The sequence below is a fragment of the Crotalus tigris genome, unplaced genomic scaffold, assembly GCF_016545835.1.
Source record: "Crotalus tigris isolate CLP2741 ecotype Arizona unplaced genomic scaffold, ASM1654583v1 scf7180000017771.5222438, whole genome shotgun sequence".
In the NCBI taxonomy this organism is placed as follows: domain Eukaryota; kingdom Metazoa; phylum Chordata; class Lepidosauria; order Squamata; family Viperidae; genus Crotalus; species Crotalus tigris.
This window is the reverse complement of record NW_024096622.1, coordinates 578,650-601,531: the sequence shown is the minus strand read 5'-3', so window position 1 is coordinate 601,531 and position 22,882 is coordinate 578,650. Positions and strand designations below refer to the sequence as shown.

The 22,882-nt window shown below is 38.3% G+C and overlaps 1 protein-coding gene across 2 annotated transcripts in view; it reads right to left on the bottom strand.

The window, feature by feature from the left end:
• Positions 1-22,882, bottom strand: part of AVEN (apoptosis and caspase activation inhibitor) — a 134,654-nt gene that overhangs the window by 5,233 nt on the left and 106,539 nt on the right. For both annotated transcript variants that reach the window (XM_039341608.1, XM_039341610.1), the window contains exons 3-5: positions 10,890-10,960; positions 6,183-6,278; positions 3,711-4,059 (exon numbers count right to left, since the gene is read on the bottom strand). In XM_039341608.1, coding sequence (XP_039197542.1) covers positions 3,711-4,059; positions 6,183-6,278; positions 10,890-10,960 — 516 coding nt within the window. The remainder of the gene's footprint in view (positions 1-3,710; positions 4,060-6,182; positions 6,279-10,889; positions 10,961-22,882) is intronic.

Here is a 22,882-nt window from a genome sequence, read left to right as displayed (position 1 = left end):
AATGCATGCTTTAGAAAACAAATTATGGAATAGTTTACAATTAATTTATTTGGTTATACTTAACTCTCTCTGTAAGAGTTATCAAACTGATGGAGGATTGAATAATCAGGGTTGAGCTTATTCTGTCTGGGCAAATGCTAAAAATTGCAGGAAAAATAATGAAGTATGTTAAACTTTTTTCTCTGAAGTCTTTCAGACACCAGTTTTCTTAACCTTGGTAACATTAAGATGTATTCCTCAGCCAGCTGTGATTGGCTGGGGAATTCTGGAAATTGAAGTCTGCATATCTAACATTGCTAAGGTTGAGAAACAGTGCACTAGCCTCAGGCCCAATAAATAGGCAGGCAAGAATGCATGTAGTATACCTTATTTTAGCTTCATGTGCATTTATTAATATTGTAAAATTATCTTCATCACAAATATTTTAGCAATCTCTATTATTTGAATTATGCTTGGTTGCAGTCACGCAACAGCGCCCATCTTTGAACCCTAGTTCACAAAATGACACTAAAGAAATGTTTGCATCACAGCCTATCCAATACGAAAGACAACACTGCTGTAATTTATTAAATGCTGGACTTAATTTAGGTTTTTGCCCTAACCTATAATGTTTTTAGGTTAAAAGAGTAGCGATCAGAAAAACATTCCATGAACTGCAATTACCAGACTTTTCTTTCACACAGCATTATCATCAAGAAATTTTGAAGATCACGAGGTAAACCAGAATCAGCATCATGACCTATTGGTTGATACCGTCAAATAGATAGATCTTCTCCAGATCTATATATGTATAATTGAGAAATGTTGCCAAATCCTTTTCCCGATTAATATAAAGTGTGGCATGCCTCAATCTCTCTAAAAAAATTAGTTTTCCTGTAATTTTATTCCATTCTATTGAAAAACAAGTTTCTATTTGTACTTTTCCTATAAAACATTATGGGAGATTGAAATGAGATTGAATGTATGTATGTATGCATGTTTTTGCATTCCCAAATGCAGATGTAAAACATTTACCAATAATTTAGAATGTGTGAATAGACTAGAATATTTAACTTAAAAATACAATGTGAAATTGGAAAATAATTTAGCATATCATCCTAAATTTACTTTTTAAGAAAAAAAATCAGTAACTATTTCCCACAAACTTTATTTTTTTCTTTTTGCTATGTGTTTTTTCTTTTTTATGAAACTTAAAAATAGTTTCAGAATTTATTCTGGACCGTTTTGCCAGAATAGGGCTAAATAAAAGGTATAAAATTAGTGAGTCACATAAGGGCTTGACTCTCTCAACTATAAAGTGTAACCTGTTCTTTTTTTTTTTTTTAACCATAGCTAGAATATCTATTTTGCATTCCTTCCCACTTGCATTTGTATTCTCACAATTCCCACTCTATATCCTATTGTTTTCCAATAATATACAGGCAGTCCTCTACTTACAACAGTTCATTCAGTGACCGTTCAAAGTTACAATGGCACTGAAAAATGTGACCTATTTATGTTCTTCACAGTTACGACCTTTGCAGCATCCCCATGATCATGTGATCAGAATTCAGATGCTTGGCAACTGGTTCATATTTATGACCGCTGCTGTGTCCCAAGGTCATGTGATCATCTTTTGCAACCTTCTGATAAGCAAAGTCAATGGGGAAGCCGGATTCACTTAACAACCAGGTTACTAACTTATCAACTGCAGTGATTCACTTAACAACTGTGGCAAGAAAGGTTGTAAAATAGGGCAAAACTCACTTAACAAATGTGTCACTTAACCACAGAAATTTTGGGCTCAATTGTGGTTGTAAGTCAAGGATTACCTGTAATTCGATAATCTTCGTTGTACTGATTTTAAAATATGGAAGGCTTCAAAAATATGTTTCAATGAAGAAGTATGTTTAACTGTTCAGCTTAAGCAGACACAGAAACCAGCTCATAATGGAACTTAAATCATGTTGGCATCAAAACCTTTCTGCTTTAAATGTATCCAGTTTTACACTCCTCTTATTTTCCAAATTAATGTAATCTATGTAATTTATACAATACAACAATGACAACAGCAATGAACACCCCATTGTGAAACCTAAAAGGCCATATTGAAGACAAATCATCCTAGAGAAAATCTAGTTATGTGGTTGCAAAGAATTGAATCCAACCTGACAGCATCTAACAATATTAATAGGTACACAAGGGAACAACAGATTCTCATGTAACTGCATAGAGGGGGTAAATAGAGGAGGATTCAGAAAACAGACACAAACAGAGGATGCTTAGATGGAGTATAGCAAAATGATTTGTGACAAGAATGCTGGGGGAAATATAACTTCAGCCAAGGAATACACTGTAACACCTGGTGCTCTCTCATCACTAGAAAAGGCAGGTTCATCCACATGATACACTAACGTGGTTCTAGTTAATAACCATCTGCAGAGTCCTAACCTGAATATTTTATTGCTTTGTTCTAAAGTACTATCTACTATTGAAGTCTAGCATGTGCTCTGAAATGGGACTACGAAAGGTGAACTGAGAACTTATTTCTGTCAGATCACTATGGTCCATTTTCAGTAAAGGAAGATCTCCATCTACTTTTCCAGATAGGAAGACAGCCAGTTTGGTCTAGTGATTAAGGTGCCAGCCTAGAAAGTGAGAGATTATGAGTTCTAATCCCACCTGACCTCCCTTATACTACTTGGAGGACCCTGAAGAGGTTAGCAATTGGAGTGCCTAAATGTAAAACCAATGTGCTCAAGTGAAAGCTCTTAGAAGATAACACACACACAATGTGAATGTGGAGAGACACAGAGCCCAGCCCATCAGCTGGTAAATCGGCTACTACCAGAAACATGTACCGATAATGATTTATTTTTGACCAATGACAGAGCAGAGAAAGTGGCTTCATTCTGGCATTTAAAGTTTGATCTAGACACAGAAGAACCTTAGACATGAAAACTGACTAGGTGACTTTGGACCAGTTACTCTCTCTCAGTCCAACCCACCTCACAGAGTTGTTGTTGTGTGGCAACTAGGAGGAAGAAGTTGTCTTAGATAGGTTTGATAGCTTGAGTCATTCAGAATAATAATATAGGCAGGATAAAATAAAAAATAATAACTAAAAAGCCAAGTTCATACTCTAGGCTTCTTTTATATAATCTCAATCACTGTATGGAAAAGAAGAGGCATGGTTTTTTTTCAACAGATTAAGCAAGATGATCCATGACATAAGATACACTATACATCAGGGGTCCCCAGTTTGTGGGTCACAGCCCACAACTGAACCGTGGCCTACTGGCCACTGGGCCGCGTGACAGGCTGGCCAGTGCATGCATGTGTATGTGTGCACTCATCCCCACTTATGCTAGTGCCATGGCTGCACGGTGAAAATGGGATACCGTGTGGCCTAAACGGGGTGTGTACGGTAAAAATGGGGCAGGGCTGAATGTCACGTGGACACTAGCACTGCCCTATTTGAGACACATGCATGCTCGCAGCCCAGTTTGCATGCGTGTGCGTAAAATGTTTCTCTATCCCTTTCCTTTTGATCTGCCAACCAAGAAAGATTGGGGACATCTGGTATACATAATTGAGATAACAATATATTATCTAGTTAGGTATAATGGCATAAAATGTTTGTGAAAGGAAAAATATTTTACTGATTGCATTGAAAATAATAACAATAATAATTAGAAAAAGACAGGTGAGGAAAAATGCCTAATACTTACCAGTTTCTTCAAAAGTCCTTATCGAATCATCCCCAGATGGCAGGCTATCTGCTACCACTTCCAAAGCAATATTGTTTTCAGGATTAATAGGGGCATCTAATTTCAGGAGCAGATCAAGGTCTTCATCCAAATCATCTATTACTTGATGTAAACTTGAAGGATTTCTCTGAAGAGCCTCTGAAGAAATTCCAGATCCATCTTTATTTGACAAAGTCAAGGGAACAGCAGAATCTTCCTTGGGATAACAGTGTGACCCGACTCTCTTTTGCTGTTGCAATAGATCACTACTTTTCTTGGCCATGTCATGACTTTGCAGCTTAATCTGGGGAAGCGTGACTGGGGTTGCATCCTACAGTGATAAGAAAACAGCCCTAAACAATGGCTGATGCAATGCAACAACTTGGTAACCCAAATTGAAATTTAGCTTCCACCAGGAAAAAAATCCCAGTAATACTCATCTATACATACGCACAAACTATGGAAAATAAACTCATACTGTATAGAAATAAAGGAAAATTGCTCTAAAAAGTATGATTAATATTTAAATATTTTAAGAAGCTCCAGTTTTAGCCTTTTATTTACCAAGATACATGTGCCAAACTATAATAACCTGCATAATCTTCTTTCTTACTTTTGCAAGGATTTGCCTACAATCTTTTTATACTTGTGCTTTCTCCTGAAATAAGCCTGAGGTCAGGCAAAAAGAACCAGTGGAACCAACAGGCTGCCAGGTCCTTTTCCAACGAAGAGCTTAGAGCAGTGGTGGTGAACTTATGGCACGGGTACCAGAGGCGGCACTCAAAGCTCTCTCTGTGGGCACACGTGCTGTTGTCCCAGCCTCACCTCCCCCCGCGACCCCCTCCTCTCCAGCAGCCCCCCTGAAGGAAAGTCGCCCTTGAGCGTGGCTCATACAGAGCAGTGCAGCCAAGGACATGGCAGCCAGGCAGCGTAGACAAGACTCTGTCCTTACACCCCATTGTGCACAGTTGATGCTGCAGGGTGCGGGCAGATGGCGTGACTGCCATAGTGCTGCTGGGCTGTCTGGGGGATCTGCGGTGGGCCCTGGAGGTGGTGAGTGGCCTTGCGGGCAGGTGGGGTGGGGGATGGGGGGTGGAGTGGGGGCAGGGCCAGTTTTTGGGCACCCGGTCTCTAAAACGCTCGCCATCACTGGCTTAGAGAAAACCAAATAGTAAGGACAGCTTCCTTTCCCCACTTAGTTTGCAATTTCATCTGATTCCTCAGGAAGCTGAAAAATAATGCCAACAAAATGGGAAGCATTCATTACTCTGAACAGCACAGACTTTTATGTTGCCTTGACACTGACACTGACCTCCACTAAACACTGCTGAAGATGTTACCTCGCCTGGTAGCGAAACATTCGGAAACCAACCCACAAGCTCGGAGAACGAACCTTCACCCACAGATTTTTATTTTACCATTGAAAGATCTGATCAACTTACAATAATCAAGGACACCAAATTGGTCCATTCAGTAGCAAGGAAAAAAAAGACAGAAGGAAATGTAACTTCCTACAGCCTGCAGTTCACTGACTTGCTGGTTCTCATCAGGCGCAGTAGGAGAATCTGTTACTTCATTACAGCACAGAATGTGCCCTAACGATAGATAAAAAAGCCAGCCGCTGCTTTTTAAACAATTAACAGCAGGAAAAGCAATGACATCCAGCCTCGCCATTGTGTGGAAAAGAAGGAATTTGACTTGCAAAACAAATGCAAATTTCTCTGCTACAATCACAGAAGTGACTTTGAGTTGGAACAAGAAAAAAATGAGCAACATCAATACCGGAGTTGCTTTAGGCAATCCTTCAGGAGAACAAAACAGGTTTCGGTTCTTATATAGCTGGCTTTTATCTAACCTGGAATGATTTTTCTAGCACTAGACATACCGTAAACTTACCCAACAACTACGTTAATTCACATAACTTCTTCTCAGTCTACCTGAATATTTTGCTTTTTCCCCCCCTCTCTCTTCCCACATTCAGAAGATATTTTATATTTATGATGCTATCAGGAATTATAAAATCTGGGCAAAAGTAATTGTTTTTTTTATATAGGTCTGTGTAGCAGCTGCACTGCTGAACTAGATCCACTACATAATGGACAAGATCAAAGCAAGGATTACTGTAAAGATCAGTAAGAACAGGAAAGCAATGTTCTCTGCGATGCTGATAACAAGAGTAAGAGTGTGTGTGTGTGTGTGTGGCAAAGGGAGGGGTGTCAAAATCTGAAGTAACAAAACTAGAACGAGCAAGTCTTTGGGGATGCTAGTCTTGACCGAAATGCACTTGGCATGAGGAAAACATTTTGTTTTAGAGGAGCAATGAAGCGGAAGAAGTGCTGATAGGAAATTCTGCTATTTAATAGCATCCTTCCCTTGTGGAGCTGAAGTACTAACATTAAAATAATATGAAGCTCTTAAATATGAAGTAGTAACATTGAGAAGGATGGGTATTACCTGTACCAGTTCAGCAGCCATGTTGAGTTTGAGGTGCAGAGGCAGTTCTTCAAGCGCTTGAACCAAGGACTGGCAGTCAACGTACAAGCCTGCCAACTATAAACAGAGTGCATGCACACCAGATTAAAACTGTGTTCATTTGGATCACCAAGTTAGTGCAACAAAGCCTTTTCTCCTAGGTTAGGGAAGACTAACAGCCATGGGAGTACCTTATTCTTTCAGCGCAAGCAAAGCTATAAGAGATTTTCATTATACTGGACTGGATAACTCATGCACGCCTGGTTTCATATACAAACTGAAGCATTAACAAGCAACCATCTCTTACCTTGAGCTTAGTAATTTTGACAACATTGATTTCCTTTACATTAGTACAGGTACTGCAATTTTTGGTATTTTCTGAAAGAATAGGGCAACAAGCCACTACACAAGACAGGCAGAGGCATAGAACTATTATTTCACTTATAAAGAGGATAAAAATCAATGAAATATGCTTCCATTTAATTTTTTTAAAAATAGAGGACCATACTTTTTACAAATACTTTTTAAAAACTACTTTTATTGTACTTATTGTTATTTCAATGGTTCAGATTTCTGCTATTGGTTTTTAATGTGCTACAAATTTCTTGTTTATATTTTGCCTGATACTTCATAGCGCAAAAATGATCGAAATATATTGTTGATGAAATGACTAAATAACTAATCAGAACCTGGACCAATTCAGGAAGCTTGCAGATCTTTAAGATTTGTTATTGCTGTTAGCACTGTTTTGAAATTTGCCATAATTTTAAGATCAAAGATACTTGTAGAAAACATTCTAACACTTTATCACTATTTGAAATGACCAAATTATTTTCATTCAAATAATCTGAAAAAAATCTGAGTTAATGATACTGTACTGATATCCACTTATGTTGAGCCTAAAATAGTAATAATCTGACTCCTTTGAAGTTCACGTTACTTTTCTGAGACAATAGAACATAGAATAATAGAGTTAGAAGGGACCTTGGAGGTCTTCTAGTCCAACCTCCTGCTTGAGCAGGAGACCCTATATCATTTCAGGTAGTGGTTGTCCAGTCTCTTGTTGAAAGCCTCCAGTGATGGGGCACCAACAAGGCATTCCACTGGCTGATTGTTCTCACATTAGGAAATATCTCCTTAGCTCTAGGTTGCTTCTTTCTTTGATTAGTTTTCATCCATTGCTTCTTGTTTTGCCTTCTGGTACTTTGGAAAATAGATTAACTCCCTCTTCTTTGTGGCAACCCCTCAAATACTGGAACACTGCTATCATATCTCCCCTAGTCCGTCTTTTCATTATACTAGACATACAATTCCTGCAACTGTTCTTCATATATCTTAGTCTCCAGCCCCCTAATCATTATTGTTGCTCTTTCTGCACTCTTTCCAGAATTTCAACATCTTTTTTATATTGTGGTGACCAAATAAACAATAAACAAGTCGAGAAAAAGATTTCATGGAACTAAATACAAGAAATTCTTCAAAAGATTCCTCAAAAAATACTGTTCTATAAAATATCCTCCTTTGTGCCATTGGATGTTATATTCTGGATGGAAACAAGGTCACAGTGTAATGCCATTTCATCATCTGTCTTCTGTAATGGGCATGACAAATGAGAAAAGGAAAGCCAAACATGAGACCCAATTGTAAGAAGCAGCCTAGAATCTTCTCTGATTTTGGCACACACATTAGCCTAGTAAAAAACAAGGGGATAGAAATAATAGAATGCTTTCCTGAGCAGTTGCTTATGTTATTCCCAACAGCTGATAAATGTGCAGATGGCACGATAAAGGAAGAAAAATAGATTTCTTTTTCTCCATCGTCAGTGGATTCATTTCACTTCATTAGAGACTTTCAAAGTAAAGCTGTAATCTAGCAATTTCCTAACTTTAACAGTAAGGCTAGGTTAAAATCAGTAGATAAATCTTTTGTCTGCTCACCTCTTTTTAGTAAATTAGACCTGAAGTTGGAAGACGTTATTTATCTGTCCATCTTTCAAAGTCCCTTTCTGTACCTTCCTCTGAATTGTGTTTGACAAATCATTTCTGCCTTTCACCCGTCCCTTTTCAACTCTGGTTTTCAGTCATAGAATTTTAGAACACAGATGAGGAATTGGGAAGGTAATCCTTTTTTCTTGTGGTGTGTAAATTATGACCAAATTGATCTTGCCTTATTTTAAAAGCCATCTTAAGATTGAACAATGGTGGGAAAGCTTGTTTTAAGCATGCCTTTTACATATAGATCTCACGAAAAATATATTTCAGAATGCTGATCAACACTAAGGCAATGTGGCCCAATGACCTGATCTGGTTTGGATCCTGGGATAAATAGCTGTAATTATCAATGCATTTCAGGAGGATGTGGCAAAATCTACTATTGTGTTCAGATGTTTAGTATCTCTTTTTACTACTTCAATGTAAAAGACCTCTTCTATCAAGACTTAACAGCTAATAGCCATACCTTTGAACTCTACAATGGATTTTCTGTAGCTTTTCTTCTCATTGTATCAAACTATGACAGAATTTTATAGCAGACAACTTTCTGCTTACTAAAACCATACAGTATGTGTGGCTGATACAGTCATGTATACAACTTGTACTGTTCCACTCAGATGCAGATTCAACTGTAGTCCACGTCCATTTTTTTTAGATACACACTGTATTGATTTGTTTGGGCTGATACTAAGATTTAACATGGATGTGGGAGGACTGATTTTAATAGTTTTTATGTAATAGCTGGGTTATTTTACTCTCTTTAGATTTAATAACACTCACTTAGCATTTATAAAGAGCACTTTAAGTGTTCAAAGCACTTTGCATATATTACTTTAATAATCCTTACAAGGTAAGGAAGTAATATAATTCTTATTTTCCTGGGTTGTGTGTGTGAATATGTGTGTGTGTGTTGCATGAAGACTGAGAACAGTAACAATTGCCTACTGTTTTAAGATGATGCCTGAAACAATATTATGCTTTTATCAGTTTTATGGGTATTAAGCAACCCATGCTCCATTGGGTCATGATTTCAGAAAAAAAAAAATCCTTACCTAAACAGAGAAACAGAATGACCACAGGTGAGTAAAAAAGCAGAGGGAGCAGGAATTACTTCCAATCACCTTCCCCATTAAATTTTCTTGTGATAAACTGGTAAGGGACCAGTAGAAATCTTCCAATCTTCCTTCCTTCCTGCTTCCCTCTTCCCTTCCCTTCCCAGCAGAAAGGTAACTTTGAAAATGTGGATCATGTGACTGCAGCAGCATCCAACAGCACTTAAGCAGTCACAACGTTCCCAAATTTCATTTCCTTGGGAGTCGTAGGTCACAGATTTTGCATACATCCTATAAGGTAGTCCATATGCGGTGTTCTTAATTCAAAAATTGTTGTCCTGTCATGATGCACTGATTCAAAAATTGTTGCCCTATGATTTCACTCAATTTTAAAGGTTACAAACACGAGCATTTCAGAAGTATATAGATAAGCCTACTATATCTGAAAGACAAGGGCCACTCTTTTGAAGACAGAAAAGTTCATATTTTTAAGGTGACCAACTTTTTTACAATGAAAAGGAGGACACAAATCAATTGAAGAAAAAAATATCATAAATAAAAGAAACATTGTATTCATTGCAACAATAATACAGACAACTTGCATGTGCAAAGTTTGCCAGCCGGGTGTTTTGGCCCGCTCAGCAGCAATTCCTATTGGCTTTCGAAAGCCAGTAGTGGGAGTACCACACCTCATGCAAAAGTTGAAAAAAAAAAACATCAAAAAAAGGTGCCGGAACGCCGTTCTGAGCATTCTATAAGAAAAAAAAAGCCCTGCAGATTAGTCTTCAAATATCAAAAAGGAGAACATGTAGGAGGACACTTTTCGAGGGAGAACAGAACTTACAAAAGGATGACTGTCCTCCCTAAAGGAGGACGTTTTGTCACCTTAGCATTCTGGACATAGAGAACCACAGGGCTGAAAGAGGGGTCAAAGAGACCATCTATATTAAAAGTGAATAGCCCTCTCTTAACAAATAGGGAGGGATACAATGTCACCTCTCTCCTATCTACAACACAGTCCTTTGTGTTGATTCACTCTCATTCAGGTGACACTGAGGGTACAGGTGAACCCCCAAGTGGCCTCAATGACTCTCAGAGAGCTAACAGCTGATCTTCAGAAAGCCAATGACCAAATGACTGCAAAGAACAGAAACCCTTCCATTCCCCTTCAGTCAGAACTGAAGAAGATTATTGGAGAAGAAGAAAAACATTTTCAAGAAAAGAAAAAAAAAACTCAAGAAAGTCCAGTTGCCTTTTGAAAAGTACTTTTGGGGCATAACCTGGATGACTGAGAATCTCCACAGACATAAACCTATTACACTTAGATGATATACAAAAACAACTTTTACTTGCTCCATTATCTGATGAAGAATTTAAACAAATAATTTTAAAATGCCAAGCAGAAAAACACCAGGATCGAATAGATTTCCTATAGAGAGGTAAAATATTTATAGATCTTTTGGTGTCAAAACTTTGTCAATTGCACCATGAGGTATTTAATAAGGGAATATTACCAGAGATATTATATTGCAATTAAGCAAGAGTTTTAGCAGTATATAGTGTAGATATTTATTAACTGCCATGGAAATAATGAAATTTTAAAAAGATACACAGCAATTTTTGAAAGAAGACTTGTTCTCCATTACCTGCTTTGGGCCAAGGTTTTCTGAAATCCACTCTTTTTCTTCAGTGAATCTGAATTGGGTAAAGGAATCTCCTGAAAACAAAATGACATTTAAGTTGAAAGACGCCCCATTTATCAGAAATGACTGAGGTTATATTAATGAAAAAAATCAAGCATGAGATACAAATAATATCTCATTCCCCGTTTCACACTATTCAAGTAGTAACCACAATTACAAAAATGGTGAGAACATAAGGTGTTGCTAGAAATAAGGACCAGTCAGCAGAATAAGCCTCTTATATTAAGGACCAGTCAGCAGAATAAGCCTCTTATTATGCTTCCAGATTCCCTGTTTATTGTCTTTCAGACTGTAAGAAAGCACATGTGGGACAGTCCGTGTTACAAACAAACTGGAAACTCCTTCTCTTAGACTTAGAGCCTCTAAGGTAAAATAGATTTTGCAAAATGTAGGCACACTGCACACTTTATGCAGCATCCAGTAAGAATCAAAACTGGCATTCACCTAATTCAGAGAAATAGTTTTTATTCTGTTTGAAGAAATCTTCATCAGTTAGAGGTGTGCACTAAAGGCAAGTTTGTATTCAGGTTTTCGTACTTCTAAAACTAGCATTGTTTAATCTGAACACTTCCAGCATGCCAGGTATTGGTTCAGGCCTAAAGCAAAAGTTGCTTCAGAAAACCTGCTGAATCATTCTCCCTGTTAACGATCAGAGGGAACTGGACTGCTATCATATATTTAACTATTGAGAGAACTGAATAATCATTGCATTTTTTGAGGGATGAAACATTCCCAGATAGAGGCAGATGCAGAATTTGTCTGCAAGAGACAAAGCAATTCCTGCCCCGTCTTCTGGGGGAAGGAGAAATTGATAAATATTATATTGCTTCATGTGTGATTGACTAAACCACAACTAAAACAGGGTTTGGATCACCTATCTTCCTTTTTTCAATTATTTTAAAAAGTGCAGCTGCAGTTACATTGGCTGTATTGTTCTGTCTATAGTGGTTTAGCATATCTTGGTTTTTAAAGAGCTCAAACATGCATTGTATATCTTTACTAGAAATGGCATTGATCCATTGATCCTTTTACGATATAAGCAAGTTTTCAATTATCATCATAAAGGATAAAAGCATTTTGCACCATATTACAGACTATGAGTTTCTGTTCACAAAAGAATTTTATGCAGCTTGTAAAAAAATAAGAAGTGAAAGCCCCAATAGCACTAGTAAGGATTTTAATTAATTTTTAGGCAAGTGCCAGATTACAGAACACCAACAAACAAGAGAAATTATAATGTCTCTAATTATAAAATCTATTAGGATCTTAGTAGGTTACTGCACTATTTATTGTCTACAGATCATTAGCTTTTCATATGTAACATCCTAGAGCAGGTGGGTTGTAACAATTGTGAACACTTCCTGCCAACTTAAAATAAATGCCTCTATCTATGTGATGGAAGAAAACTAATAGTTTGATTTTCTGCCAGCTGAAAAATATAGAATACAACAGAAATCAATAATGACTAGTGTCACAGTAGATATTTCAGAAAATATTTCAAAGTGAGATGATGATGGCAAATTTTATTATATATATGTCTGCTAGATCAATATGTCTCTATGTCTATGTAAAAATGCTGCATTTAGCTACATCTTATGACGTAGTTTCATTTTGCCTCTACCCTCCAAAATGTATGCGTCTAATTCTTAGTCGTTCCAGAGCATTAAACTGACTTATTTAGTGGCATCTGGTGTGGCCTCAAATGTTCTCAATTAATGAGCATTTCAAGGTAGTTACTTCTTAACCTACTGTGTTAAACCTCAGGGAATTACGAGGGCAATTTGGAAATAAACCTCCATTTGGTTATCAATGACAGACACTCAGAGATATGGAACTTTTATTATACACGTTAGAAAACTACATTAAATTACTTTTCGACATAATCACCATTCAAATTGAGGCACTTGTCATAATGTCTTACAAGATTTAAAATTCCTTAGTAGTTGTTGCTTGGTGCCAAACCTGGGCTATGGGGTTAGTGATCAAAAACATCCCAATGGAACTGCTTCAGAAGTTCTTGGGTGCGTCTAGCGGTGTGCAGGAGAGCATTATTGTGAACCAACACCACACTGAAAGTCAGCATACCCTGATGCTTGTTATGGATGGCTCAGCTGAGTTTTCATAATGTTTCACAGTAGACTTCTGAATTGATGGTCGAACCACGCTCCATGAACTTCACTAGCAGGGCTCCTTTGGCATCTTCACATTTGGCGGGATTTTCTATGGCACCACTTTCGGTGTGCCTCAATTTGAATGGCAATTATGTTGAAAAGTAATGTAATGTTGTAGTTTTCTAATGTATATAATAAAAGTTCTATATCTCTGAGTGTCTGTCATTGATAAACAAATGGAGATTTATTTCCGAGTTGCCCTTGTATTACAAAATAAAGAGAAAAGATGGTTGGATAAAAGTTATGTTGAATCTCTGAAATACTGTGAAGATTAGAAATAGGCCCATTCAAATATAATGGAGGTTTTGAGTTGAGAAGAACAAGATTACATTGGCAATGAAATATTTCAGTTTATGACCAGATAATTGCTTCTCTAGTCTCAGCGAAGGGACAGTTGATGCAGCATTCTCTCCTGAAAATATGTTTGAGATTTACAGTGGATGTGCTTTGACGATCACAGAAAAAATGCTCACAAATAATTAGATTTCTACTAACTCACAACTGACTTATCAAGTAGACCTCTAAAAGGTCACTGCAGTACAAATGTAAGGTTATGAAATAGGCTATTCAGCTCTAATCACTGGCTAAATACATATAGATGTAGCAGTTCTGAGTTACTTAAGTTGTTCTTGTTGACTAAATATTTTTAAAAGCCAACCTGCCTTGCATTTTTATGTTATGTTCTTGATTTTCAAAGACAATGATATGTATCAATTAGAATTGCTTTGTATACTTTTTTGTACAAATGACAATTCCTGTCCTTTAGGGGAAAAAAACTAATTATGCTATTTTGTTTCTTCATCGCTGGGTTTGAGAAATGAAACCACATTGTCTGCTTATTTGTGAATTGATTACAGAAGGATAACAGTCCCCACTCTCTTCACTCATAGTGATATCACAGTAGACATTTTCATGAACAAGCACTTTAAGGATGGCATATAATATCACAGAGGAGGTTTATCAAATAAAAAAAGCAATAAGTGCAATTCATCAGAAGCACATTCAGGATAAATTAGTTTAATGGAAATGTGGTTTAACCAATTATCTTAAAAAAATTATTAGCACAAAAATAATTTCATGTTTCTATAAATATTAATAAACTATTGGACAATAAGCTGTGAATGGTTTCAAATTTAAAAATAATCAATTTTTAATTCCAGGTAAAAGTAATTGGAAATGAAAGCAACATGAAAATTGTTTTGGAAAAAAACAGGCCCATATTTCAGCTTCCTCTTTTCAATTTCTCACATTCAGAAGTGGGAAATCTATAACAGACACTTATATCCCATTGCAACTCTTTATATGAACTGGAACCCAAATAAAGTAAGTTCCTGGGTCCTGATATTAGCTAAAATCACTTTTAACCCAACTGAAACCAGAGTTCTAGAGCTCATGGTTAGACATACAAGAAATAAAATAATTAATACTAATGTGTACCTCAATTCCAATAAGTAAATCATGTTGAGAATGAAACATTCTAATCTCAACAGCCATTTCCAACTACTCTGAGCTTGGACCTAAACAGATGTTTTCATGTTTTATTCTGAGGCTGGTAGAAAATAAGTTGCTTTAAAGTCTTCTGCCTGTTTCAGATCCTATAATTTGGCTTTGGGTTTTTGGCTGTTTGTGGTAATATTGACAAACTTTTTCCATCCTGGCAGTCATGTCCTTGCTTCCATTGATTCATCTTGATGAGAGAGTGGCATTTGTTAAAAAAAAAAGGGGGGGGGGAAATGGGGTTAATCACATGGTAGGGATGACTTTTCACAGCTGCACACCTACTAGCCTGCCTGATAAGTTACTTCATGTGGATGGATGAATTGCATTTAGCTTTTATGCACTATTGTGTATGCTTCACACCAATGTAGCCAACGCAGTTAAGGTTCTTCAAATGTAAAGACCACTAATACAATATTCACTTCATGAGCTTTTGGGTTCATGCTACCTATGCTCCTGGGAGCTAATGCCTAGCTTCAGAATGCATCTAAAATTGCAAAAATAAACCCTTGTTGCTGGCTCAGGATGGTTTATCTGTGTCTGTACTCTCTGCGTGCTCTAAGCTTTTGTTCATTTAATGTGAACGCGATTCATGCAGTTAAGAAGCACTATAGGCCATTAGTTTACTTCATTATGCAGCCAACAGCCACCCTTATGTTCAAGCAAAAATCAGTAAAGATCACATAATTGTTTTTATTGGCAGGAAGGATGCTTTATCTGTCTTATGCTACATTCCTTAAGCAAAAAAACAACAACCCTTTTTAACTTTTTGAGATATACTTATGCTAAGTACTTGCTTTTTAACTTGTGAATACATACATACACAAAGAGAGAGAGAGAGAGAGAGAGAGAGAGAGAGAGAGGGAGGGAGGGAGGGAGGGAGGGAGGGAGGGAGGGACAGAGAGATATTCATACACACAAATGATTGTTTCCAGTTATATCTGAAACAGATGCTCTTTTAAATTTGGCACATAATTGTCTGAATATTATGTTCTCTACAAAATACGTCAAATTCTATATTTCCTGATTATCTTTGATTGAAAGGGAAGAAAGGTACAGCAAAGAGAAAATGAAAGGGTAGCCCAATCTACTTAGATGTTCCATAGAACCCATCAGTCAAAATGAAAATCAGTTAAAACAAGCTGACATTCAGCTAAGCTCCTGTAAGTTGCAGGAAAAGCAAAAGCAGGCATCTGCCTTTACCCTTTCTATGCTACTCAACAGCATAGCATAAAAAGCACAGCTTTTTAATCAAAATTAAATATGTAAATGTTGTTTCTTATAGTGATACTTAATAGTATCACTATAAAAGACAATATTTACATATTTAATTTTGATTAAAAAGCCCTGTTATGTAGTCCTTATTTGTGTTATGAATCGTTTTTAATCCATAAAGTACAGAGTAAAAACATCTTTTCAAATAATTTTCTCAAAACAACTGGCATGCACTATTCATAAGTTTTAGCTGATTCTCCAGATGGTGAAAATTTTCAATCTAACTTTTGTCAGTATGATTTTTTTTTCTGCACAATTACCCAGAAATTTCAATATGCAGATATAGATTTCCTTATACTTTAAATATTTGTTCAGTATTGCTTACAATGTCCCAAGCCCTTATTAACTATTGAATTGTTTATTTCCCAAGCATCATTTGTAATATGTTTGAACCTTCTCTATTTTTAACACACATGCACAGCAGTGCATCAAGGAACAGAGTGTACAAAGATCCATGGGTTAGAGAGACTTGACCTGTTTATGGATATATTGTAAGATCAAGAATGGCTCTCAAATAAAGAAGGGCATTTAATCATTCTCTTTATCACTTACGTAAAAGGTCTTTGCTGAGAGATTCTACCATATGCAGGTGAATGCCTGTTTCAAAAATCCCCAACGGAACAAAAGGTGACACAATCTCTACACGGTACAAATTTAAACACAACCTCCTCTTTCTGCAAAGTTGAATCCATCTTATTTATATACAGATGCTTCCAGATTTAAAGTAAGAAAACGTGAACATGGCGGGGGCAGATTTGGGATATCCTTATTCAACATCGCCTTTGGCAGAAACAACAGCTTTGAAATATAACCAGACAAGTCTTTCTATTCTTGCTGTTCATTTTTCCCTGCTTTTCTAGTTGAGAAATATTCTTAGATCTCTTTTCACACACTATACGTTTGCAGTCTCCCCACTGATTTTCAATAATGTTCAACAGAAGGCCATCCCAAAATCTTTACAATTTTTTTTTTCTGTAAACATTTCATGATTGATTTGCAGACATGTTCTGGGTCATTGCTTTGCTGAAATATCTACTCTCTTTTCAAGTTCAGCATCTTCAGTAACAGTGGGGCATCAGCTTCTACAATATAGTGGTATTTGATTAATTCTTCTTTCTACTTTTGCAATATTTCCTATGCCACTTGTTGCCCCACAGAGCCAGAGCATAAAAGAGATAGCTCTGGCCTTAATGGCTGGCAGGTGTTCTTTTCTTCAAATGCTTCATCCTTTTATCCTCAAACGTATCCTGTGCAGTTATGGTCAAGCCAACCCATTCAATGTTTCCTTCATCAATCCAAAACACTTCGTTTCAAAACTTTTCAGGTTTATAAAGTTTTTTTTCATACTTGAAACAATTATTTGGTTACCACGATGTAAAAATGATGTTGAGACTGTAGAATGAGTACAGAGAAGAGCAACAAAGATGATTAGGGGACTGGAGGCTGAAACATATAAGGAACGGTTGCTGGAATTGGGTATGTCTAGTTTAATGAAGAGAAGGACGAGGGTGACATGATAGCAGTGTTCCAATATCTCAGGGGCTGCCACAGAGAAGAGGGAGTCAAGCTATTCTCCAAAGCGCCTGAAGGCAGGACACGAAGCAATGAATGGAAACTAATCAAAGAGAGAAGCAACCTAGAACTAAGGAGAAATTTCCTGACAGTTAGAACAATTAATCAGGAGAACAACCTGCCTCTAGAAGTTGTGAATGCTCAAACACTGGAAGTTTTTAAGAAGAGACTGGACAGCTATTTGTTTGAAATGGTATAGAGTTTCCTGTCTGAGCAGGGGGTTGGACTAGATGATCTACAAGGTCCCTTCCAACTATTACCACCACCATCACTACTACTACTACTACTATTATTATTGTTATTATTATTATTGTTATTATTATTATGGATCAGCGCACAGTCAGCCAGATGTTCAAACTGGATTTGACATTTTTTCTACCTATCGAGTCCTTACCAAGGACCTGGGATAGGCAGATGTGGATGTTTGATAGTATTATAGATATCGTTGCAGGATGGAAACAATTCCTAGTAAGGCCACCTTTTCAAATTGACTAATGGCGAATTTGTCAATTCCAATGGTGCTCAAGTGGTGCTCCAGTTGTTTTGGGATTGCACCCAAGGCGCTTATTACTATTGGTACTACACTTGCTTGCTTTTGCCAAAGTATTTCTATTTCTATTTGTAGGTCTTTGTATTTGGTTACCTTCTCCAGTTCTTTCTCATCTATTCTGCTGTCTCCAGGCACTGCCATGTCCATTATCCAGACTTTTTTGTCTTATTGACAATTGTTAAGTCCGGAGTGTTATGTTGCACGTGCTTGTCTGTTTGAATTCTGAAGTCCCAGAGCAGTTTAATTTTATCATTTTCTATTTCTTTCTCTATTTTATGATCCCACCAGTTCTTGCTTACAAGCAAATGATATTTCTTGCAATCTTCCAATGCACCATTGTTGCTACTTTGTCATGCCGCTGCTTGTAGTCAGTCTGTGCAATCTTCTTGCAGCAGCTTATCAGGTGGCCCACTGTTTCTTCAGCTTCTTTGCATAGATGGCACTTACTGTCTGTTGCTGTCTTCTCAATTTTGACTTTATATGCATTTGTCCTTAAGGCTTGGTCTTGTGCAGCCAGAAGTAGTCCCTCAGTCTCTTTCTTCAATTTTCCTGCTCTTAGCCATTGCCAGGTCTTGTTATTATCTGCTTTCCCAGCTATTTTTTTTAATGTACTGGCCATGTAGTGCTTTTTCTTCCCATGCCTCTATTCTGTTCTTCATTTGGTCTTTCTTGTAGGCCATTTTTGTCTCTCCAGTAGTCAGTAAGCCTTCCTGATATACTCATTTCAGTGCATCTTCACCACTGTCTTCAGATATTCTTCCAGAGCCATTTTTTCTTCTTCAACCATCTGATGTACTTGCAACATTCCACGCCCACCTATTTGCCTTGTAGATAAAGTCTGTCAATGTAACTGCGTGGATGAAGGGCGTGATTCATTACTATTATTATTATTGTTGTTGTTGTTGTTATTATTTTGCCATGAGTTCTAAAAAAAGGTCTCCTCCTGGCAAATCTCCCATGCAGATTAGCACTACATAAGCACTACTATGCTGTGGATCTTCAGAACACTATTTTAAAGGGACTATGGGGATCTGTGATGGCACAATGCAGTAATTGCAGGCTGACACTGCCCACTGACAGAAATTTGATCCTGACCAGCTCAAGGTTGAGTCAGCCCTCCATTCATCCAAGGTCATTAAAATGAGGATCCAGATTATTGGTAAACTGCCCATAGAGTGCTGTAAAGCACTATGAAGCAGTATATAAGTCTAAGTGCAATTGCTATTGCTCCCTGTGGGTTCTGTTTTACAGATCTGAATACTTATCAGGCAGTTCTACCAGAGATTTTTCTTGCTCTTGAGATCTAGCCTTGATTTTAATATTTCCATGTAACTACTACTTCTTAACAATAGTTCTCACAGCCGAAATTGCTAGCCAGTGGATTAAAGAATTCTTACAGCCTTTCCCTTCTACAGTATATAACAGTGAATTATCTGCATTTTCAAATATTCAAATATCTGCTTAGAGACGCCCATGATTGCTGAAAATAGACTCAACAATTCTGAGAGATTAGAATATTTGCACTTTGAAATTATCTTCCATGACTCTTTGTAAGTACAATGAGTCAGACACCTTTTTTGGCATTATTAACAACTTTGCTGCTATGATCCATCAAGTCATAGCCAATTTTTGGTGACCTTTTGCATAAAAGCTCTTCAAGCTATCCTGTCTCTCTCGCCTCATCACACAATTCTGCAAGCTGCATTTCTGTAGCTTCAGTACTTCTTCTATTTACTTCAAGTGCTGCTGAACACTTCTTCTTCCATAGAATAAAAGAAAATTGCAGCAACATTCAATGGTATATTCAGCATTATATATATATTTCCAAGTTCTTCTACAAAACAAAAAAAAAACTAAGTTGGCATTGTCACCCTAACAGATTATATCAATCTGCTTATAACTCATCAATACTGTTTAGAAATTTTAGAATTTATATAGTGTAATCTCTGAGCTTCATTGTTTGCTTGCAGATGTTTCATCACTCAACTAGATAACATCATCCCTGTTAAGAAGTGTTGAGTTTATATAAGGTAGCTTGCCGTGCCAATGTTGGTGGTGGGTGATTTTTCTCCGTGATAGATTCTTGATTAAGGCATTGTTTTCTGCTTGATTGTTTGGTGTTAATCCCAATGTTGGTTTGATTGAGAGGATATATTCTGGTCTTTTTGTTTCCTTTTATTGTCTCTTGAATGGTGTGCACATATATTTTATTTCTATGTGTCTATTGATAGCTGATTTCTCTGAATGCCAAACTCCCCAGAATACACTAGTGTTCTTGGTAATTTTAGTCTGAATAAGGCTGAATAAGGCTGAATAAGAACTCATTGGAAAACATCCTGATGTTGGGAAAGTTTGAAGGAGGAGGAGGAGGAGGACGAGGAGCTGAATTGGGCAAACTCCAGGAGACAGTAGAGGACAGGGGGGCCTAGTGTGTTATGGTCTATGGAATTGCAAAGAATCAGACACAACTTAGTGACTGAACAATAAACAGGGCTTTGTGCTGTTTTCTTAATCAGTTCTTGGTCCTTAAATTAAAAGTTTTCACGCAATTACTTTTCTTTTAAATAAGGTAGAGGTGCAGCATTCTTCAAATGTTGATAATGTTTCACTTGATGAGATGTTGTAAAGTTACAAAAGAATCCTTACATTTCATTCACATGAAAACAATTGCAACTTATAGTGAAACCTTTACAAAATATATTCAGAATATTAAGGTGACCAACTTTTTTACAATGAAAAGGAATAAATTGAAGAAAAAATATCGTAAATAAAAGAAACATTTTATTCATTGCAACAATAATACAGAATACACTATAATATGATAAATGCATAATAAAAACATTTGTAACGGGGCGTTGTCTTACCTGAACGCCTTTTCTCAGCAGGATGATGTAGAGTCCAAATGGATGGGTTCTATGACGGCCTTCCTGCCTGGCAGACTGGGTAAAAACTTCGGCCACACCCCTTCCTTTGGGCGTGACCCCAGTTTTGACTTAGGCGAGAAACTTTGTTGGAATTAACCTTGCAGCTCTTTATTATATCTTTATTATATCCCTGCCTAGACCTATCCTCTGGGTGGGCTTGGACTCTACATCATCCTGCTGAGAAAAGGCGTTCAGGTAAGACAACGCCCCTTCTCCAGCAGGATGACTGTAGAGTCCAAATGGATGGGACATACCAAAGCCCTCATGTCCCCCTGGGAGGGAATGTCTAGGCTACCGAACTCTGAGCAGATACGACCTGTTGAAGAACTCTTCTGCCAAAAGCCGCGTCTGCTGCTGCTAGGGAGTCTAAACGGTAATGTCGAATGAAAACCGAAGGTGAGGACCAGGTTGCGGCCCTGCAAATCTCCTCCACCGGAGCTTGCGTTAGCCACGCCGCAGATGTGGCTGCGCTCCGAGTTGAGTGGGCAGTCACCTGATTGGGTGCTGGCAAATCCTGTGAGACGTAGGCCTGCGCTATGCAGGCTCTGATCCACCTGCCTATGGTGGAAGAAGATACCTTCTTTCCCATAGTTGATGGTTGAAAGGACACAAATAATGCTTCAGTCTTTCGGAAAGCCGAGGTGCGTTTCACGTAGAAACACAGTGCTCTCCGTACGTCTAGCTTGTGCCATCTGTGTTCTAGCTTATGTTTGGGTCTTGGACAGAAATCAGGAAGCGTAAGTTCCTGAGATCTGTGAAAGGTGCTATTTACCTTCGGGATGAAGGTCGGGTCTGGTCTAAGAACGACCCTGTCTTTGAAAAAGGTACACAGATCCTTCCTTACTGACAGTGCTGCTAGTTCTGAAATTCTCCTTGCCGAAGTAATTGCCACAAGGAAAGCTACCTTCAGTGATAGGTGATGGAGTGAGCATGTTTCAAGAGGTTCGAAGGGTGCAGATGTCAAGGCTAGAAGGACCCTAGGCAGGTTCCAGGACGGGTACCTGTGTATGACTGGGGGCTTTGTGTTAGACGCCCCTTTTAAAAAGGCATTAATCGCTGGATGTTGTGCTAGGGAAGTTAAGTTGTCGCAGGAGAGTACGGTTGAGAGGGCCGATATCTGTCTGCGGATGGTATTGACTGATAGGCCCCTATTAAGACCCTCCAATAGGTAGTCTAGGATATTGGGGATAGATACTGCGGTCGGGTCTAGGTGAAGCGAAGCGCACCACCTACAGAATCCCTTCCATGTAGCGTCGTAAATCCTATTGGTGGACGCCCTTCGTGATGCCTGTATGATCGATATCACCCCTGCAGAATAAGATTGTTTAGTTAAGCTTTGCCGCTCAAATGCCAAGCGGCTAGTTGTAGCCACTGGGGATCTGGGTGTACAAGCTTGCCCTGACTGAGTTTTACCCTGTCCGGGGGAATCCTCCACGGAGGTGATATCGAAAGGTCCACGAGGTCGGCAAACCACGGGCGCCGTGGCCAGTGAGGGGCAATGCAGACCATTTCTGCGCCCTCCAGGATCATCTTGCGTATGGTTGCCGGTATTAGTGGCAGCGGTGGGAAGGCGTACAGGAGTTGCGCCGGCCACCGGCACCTGAGAGCATCCGTTCCCTCCGATCCCGGGGACGGGAATCTGGAGAAGAACCTGGGGAGTTGTGTATTCTTGTGGTTGGCAAATAGATCTAGGTGCGGTTGTCCGAACCTCCGGGAGATCTCCTCGAAGAGAGCCGGGTCCAGACGCCATTCCGACTGGTCCACCTTGGCTCTGCTCAGGGAGTCTGCCTGGGTGTTTGTTTCCCCTGAGATGTGTTCCGCTCTGATGGAACTCACATTGGCTTCTGCCCACCGAGCCAGAGCCAATGCTTCTTTCATTAGTTCCACTGATCTCGTTCCTCCCTCCTTGTTTACATGTGCCTTGGCTGCTACATTGTCTGTAAGCAC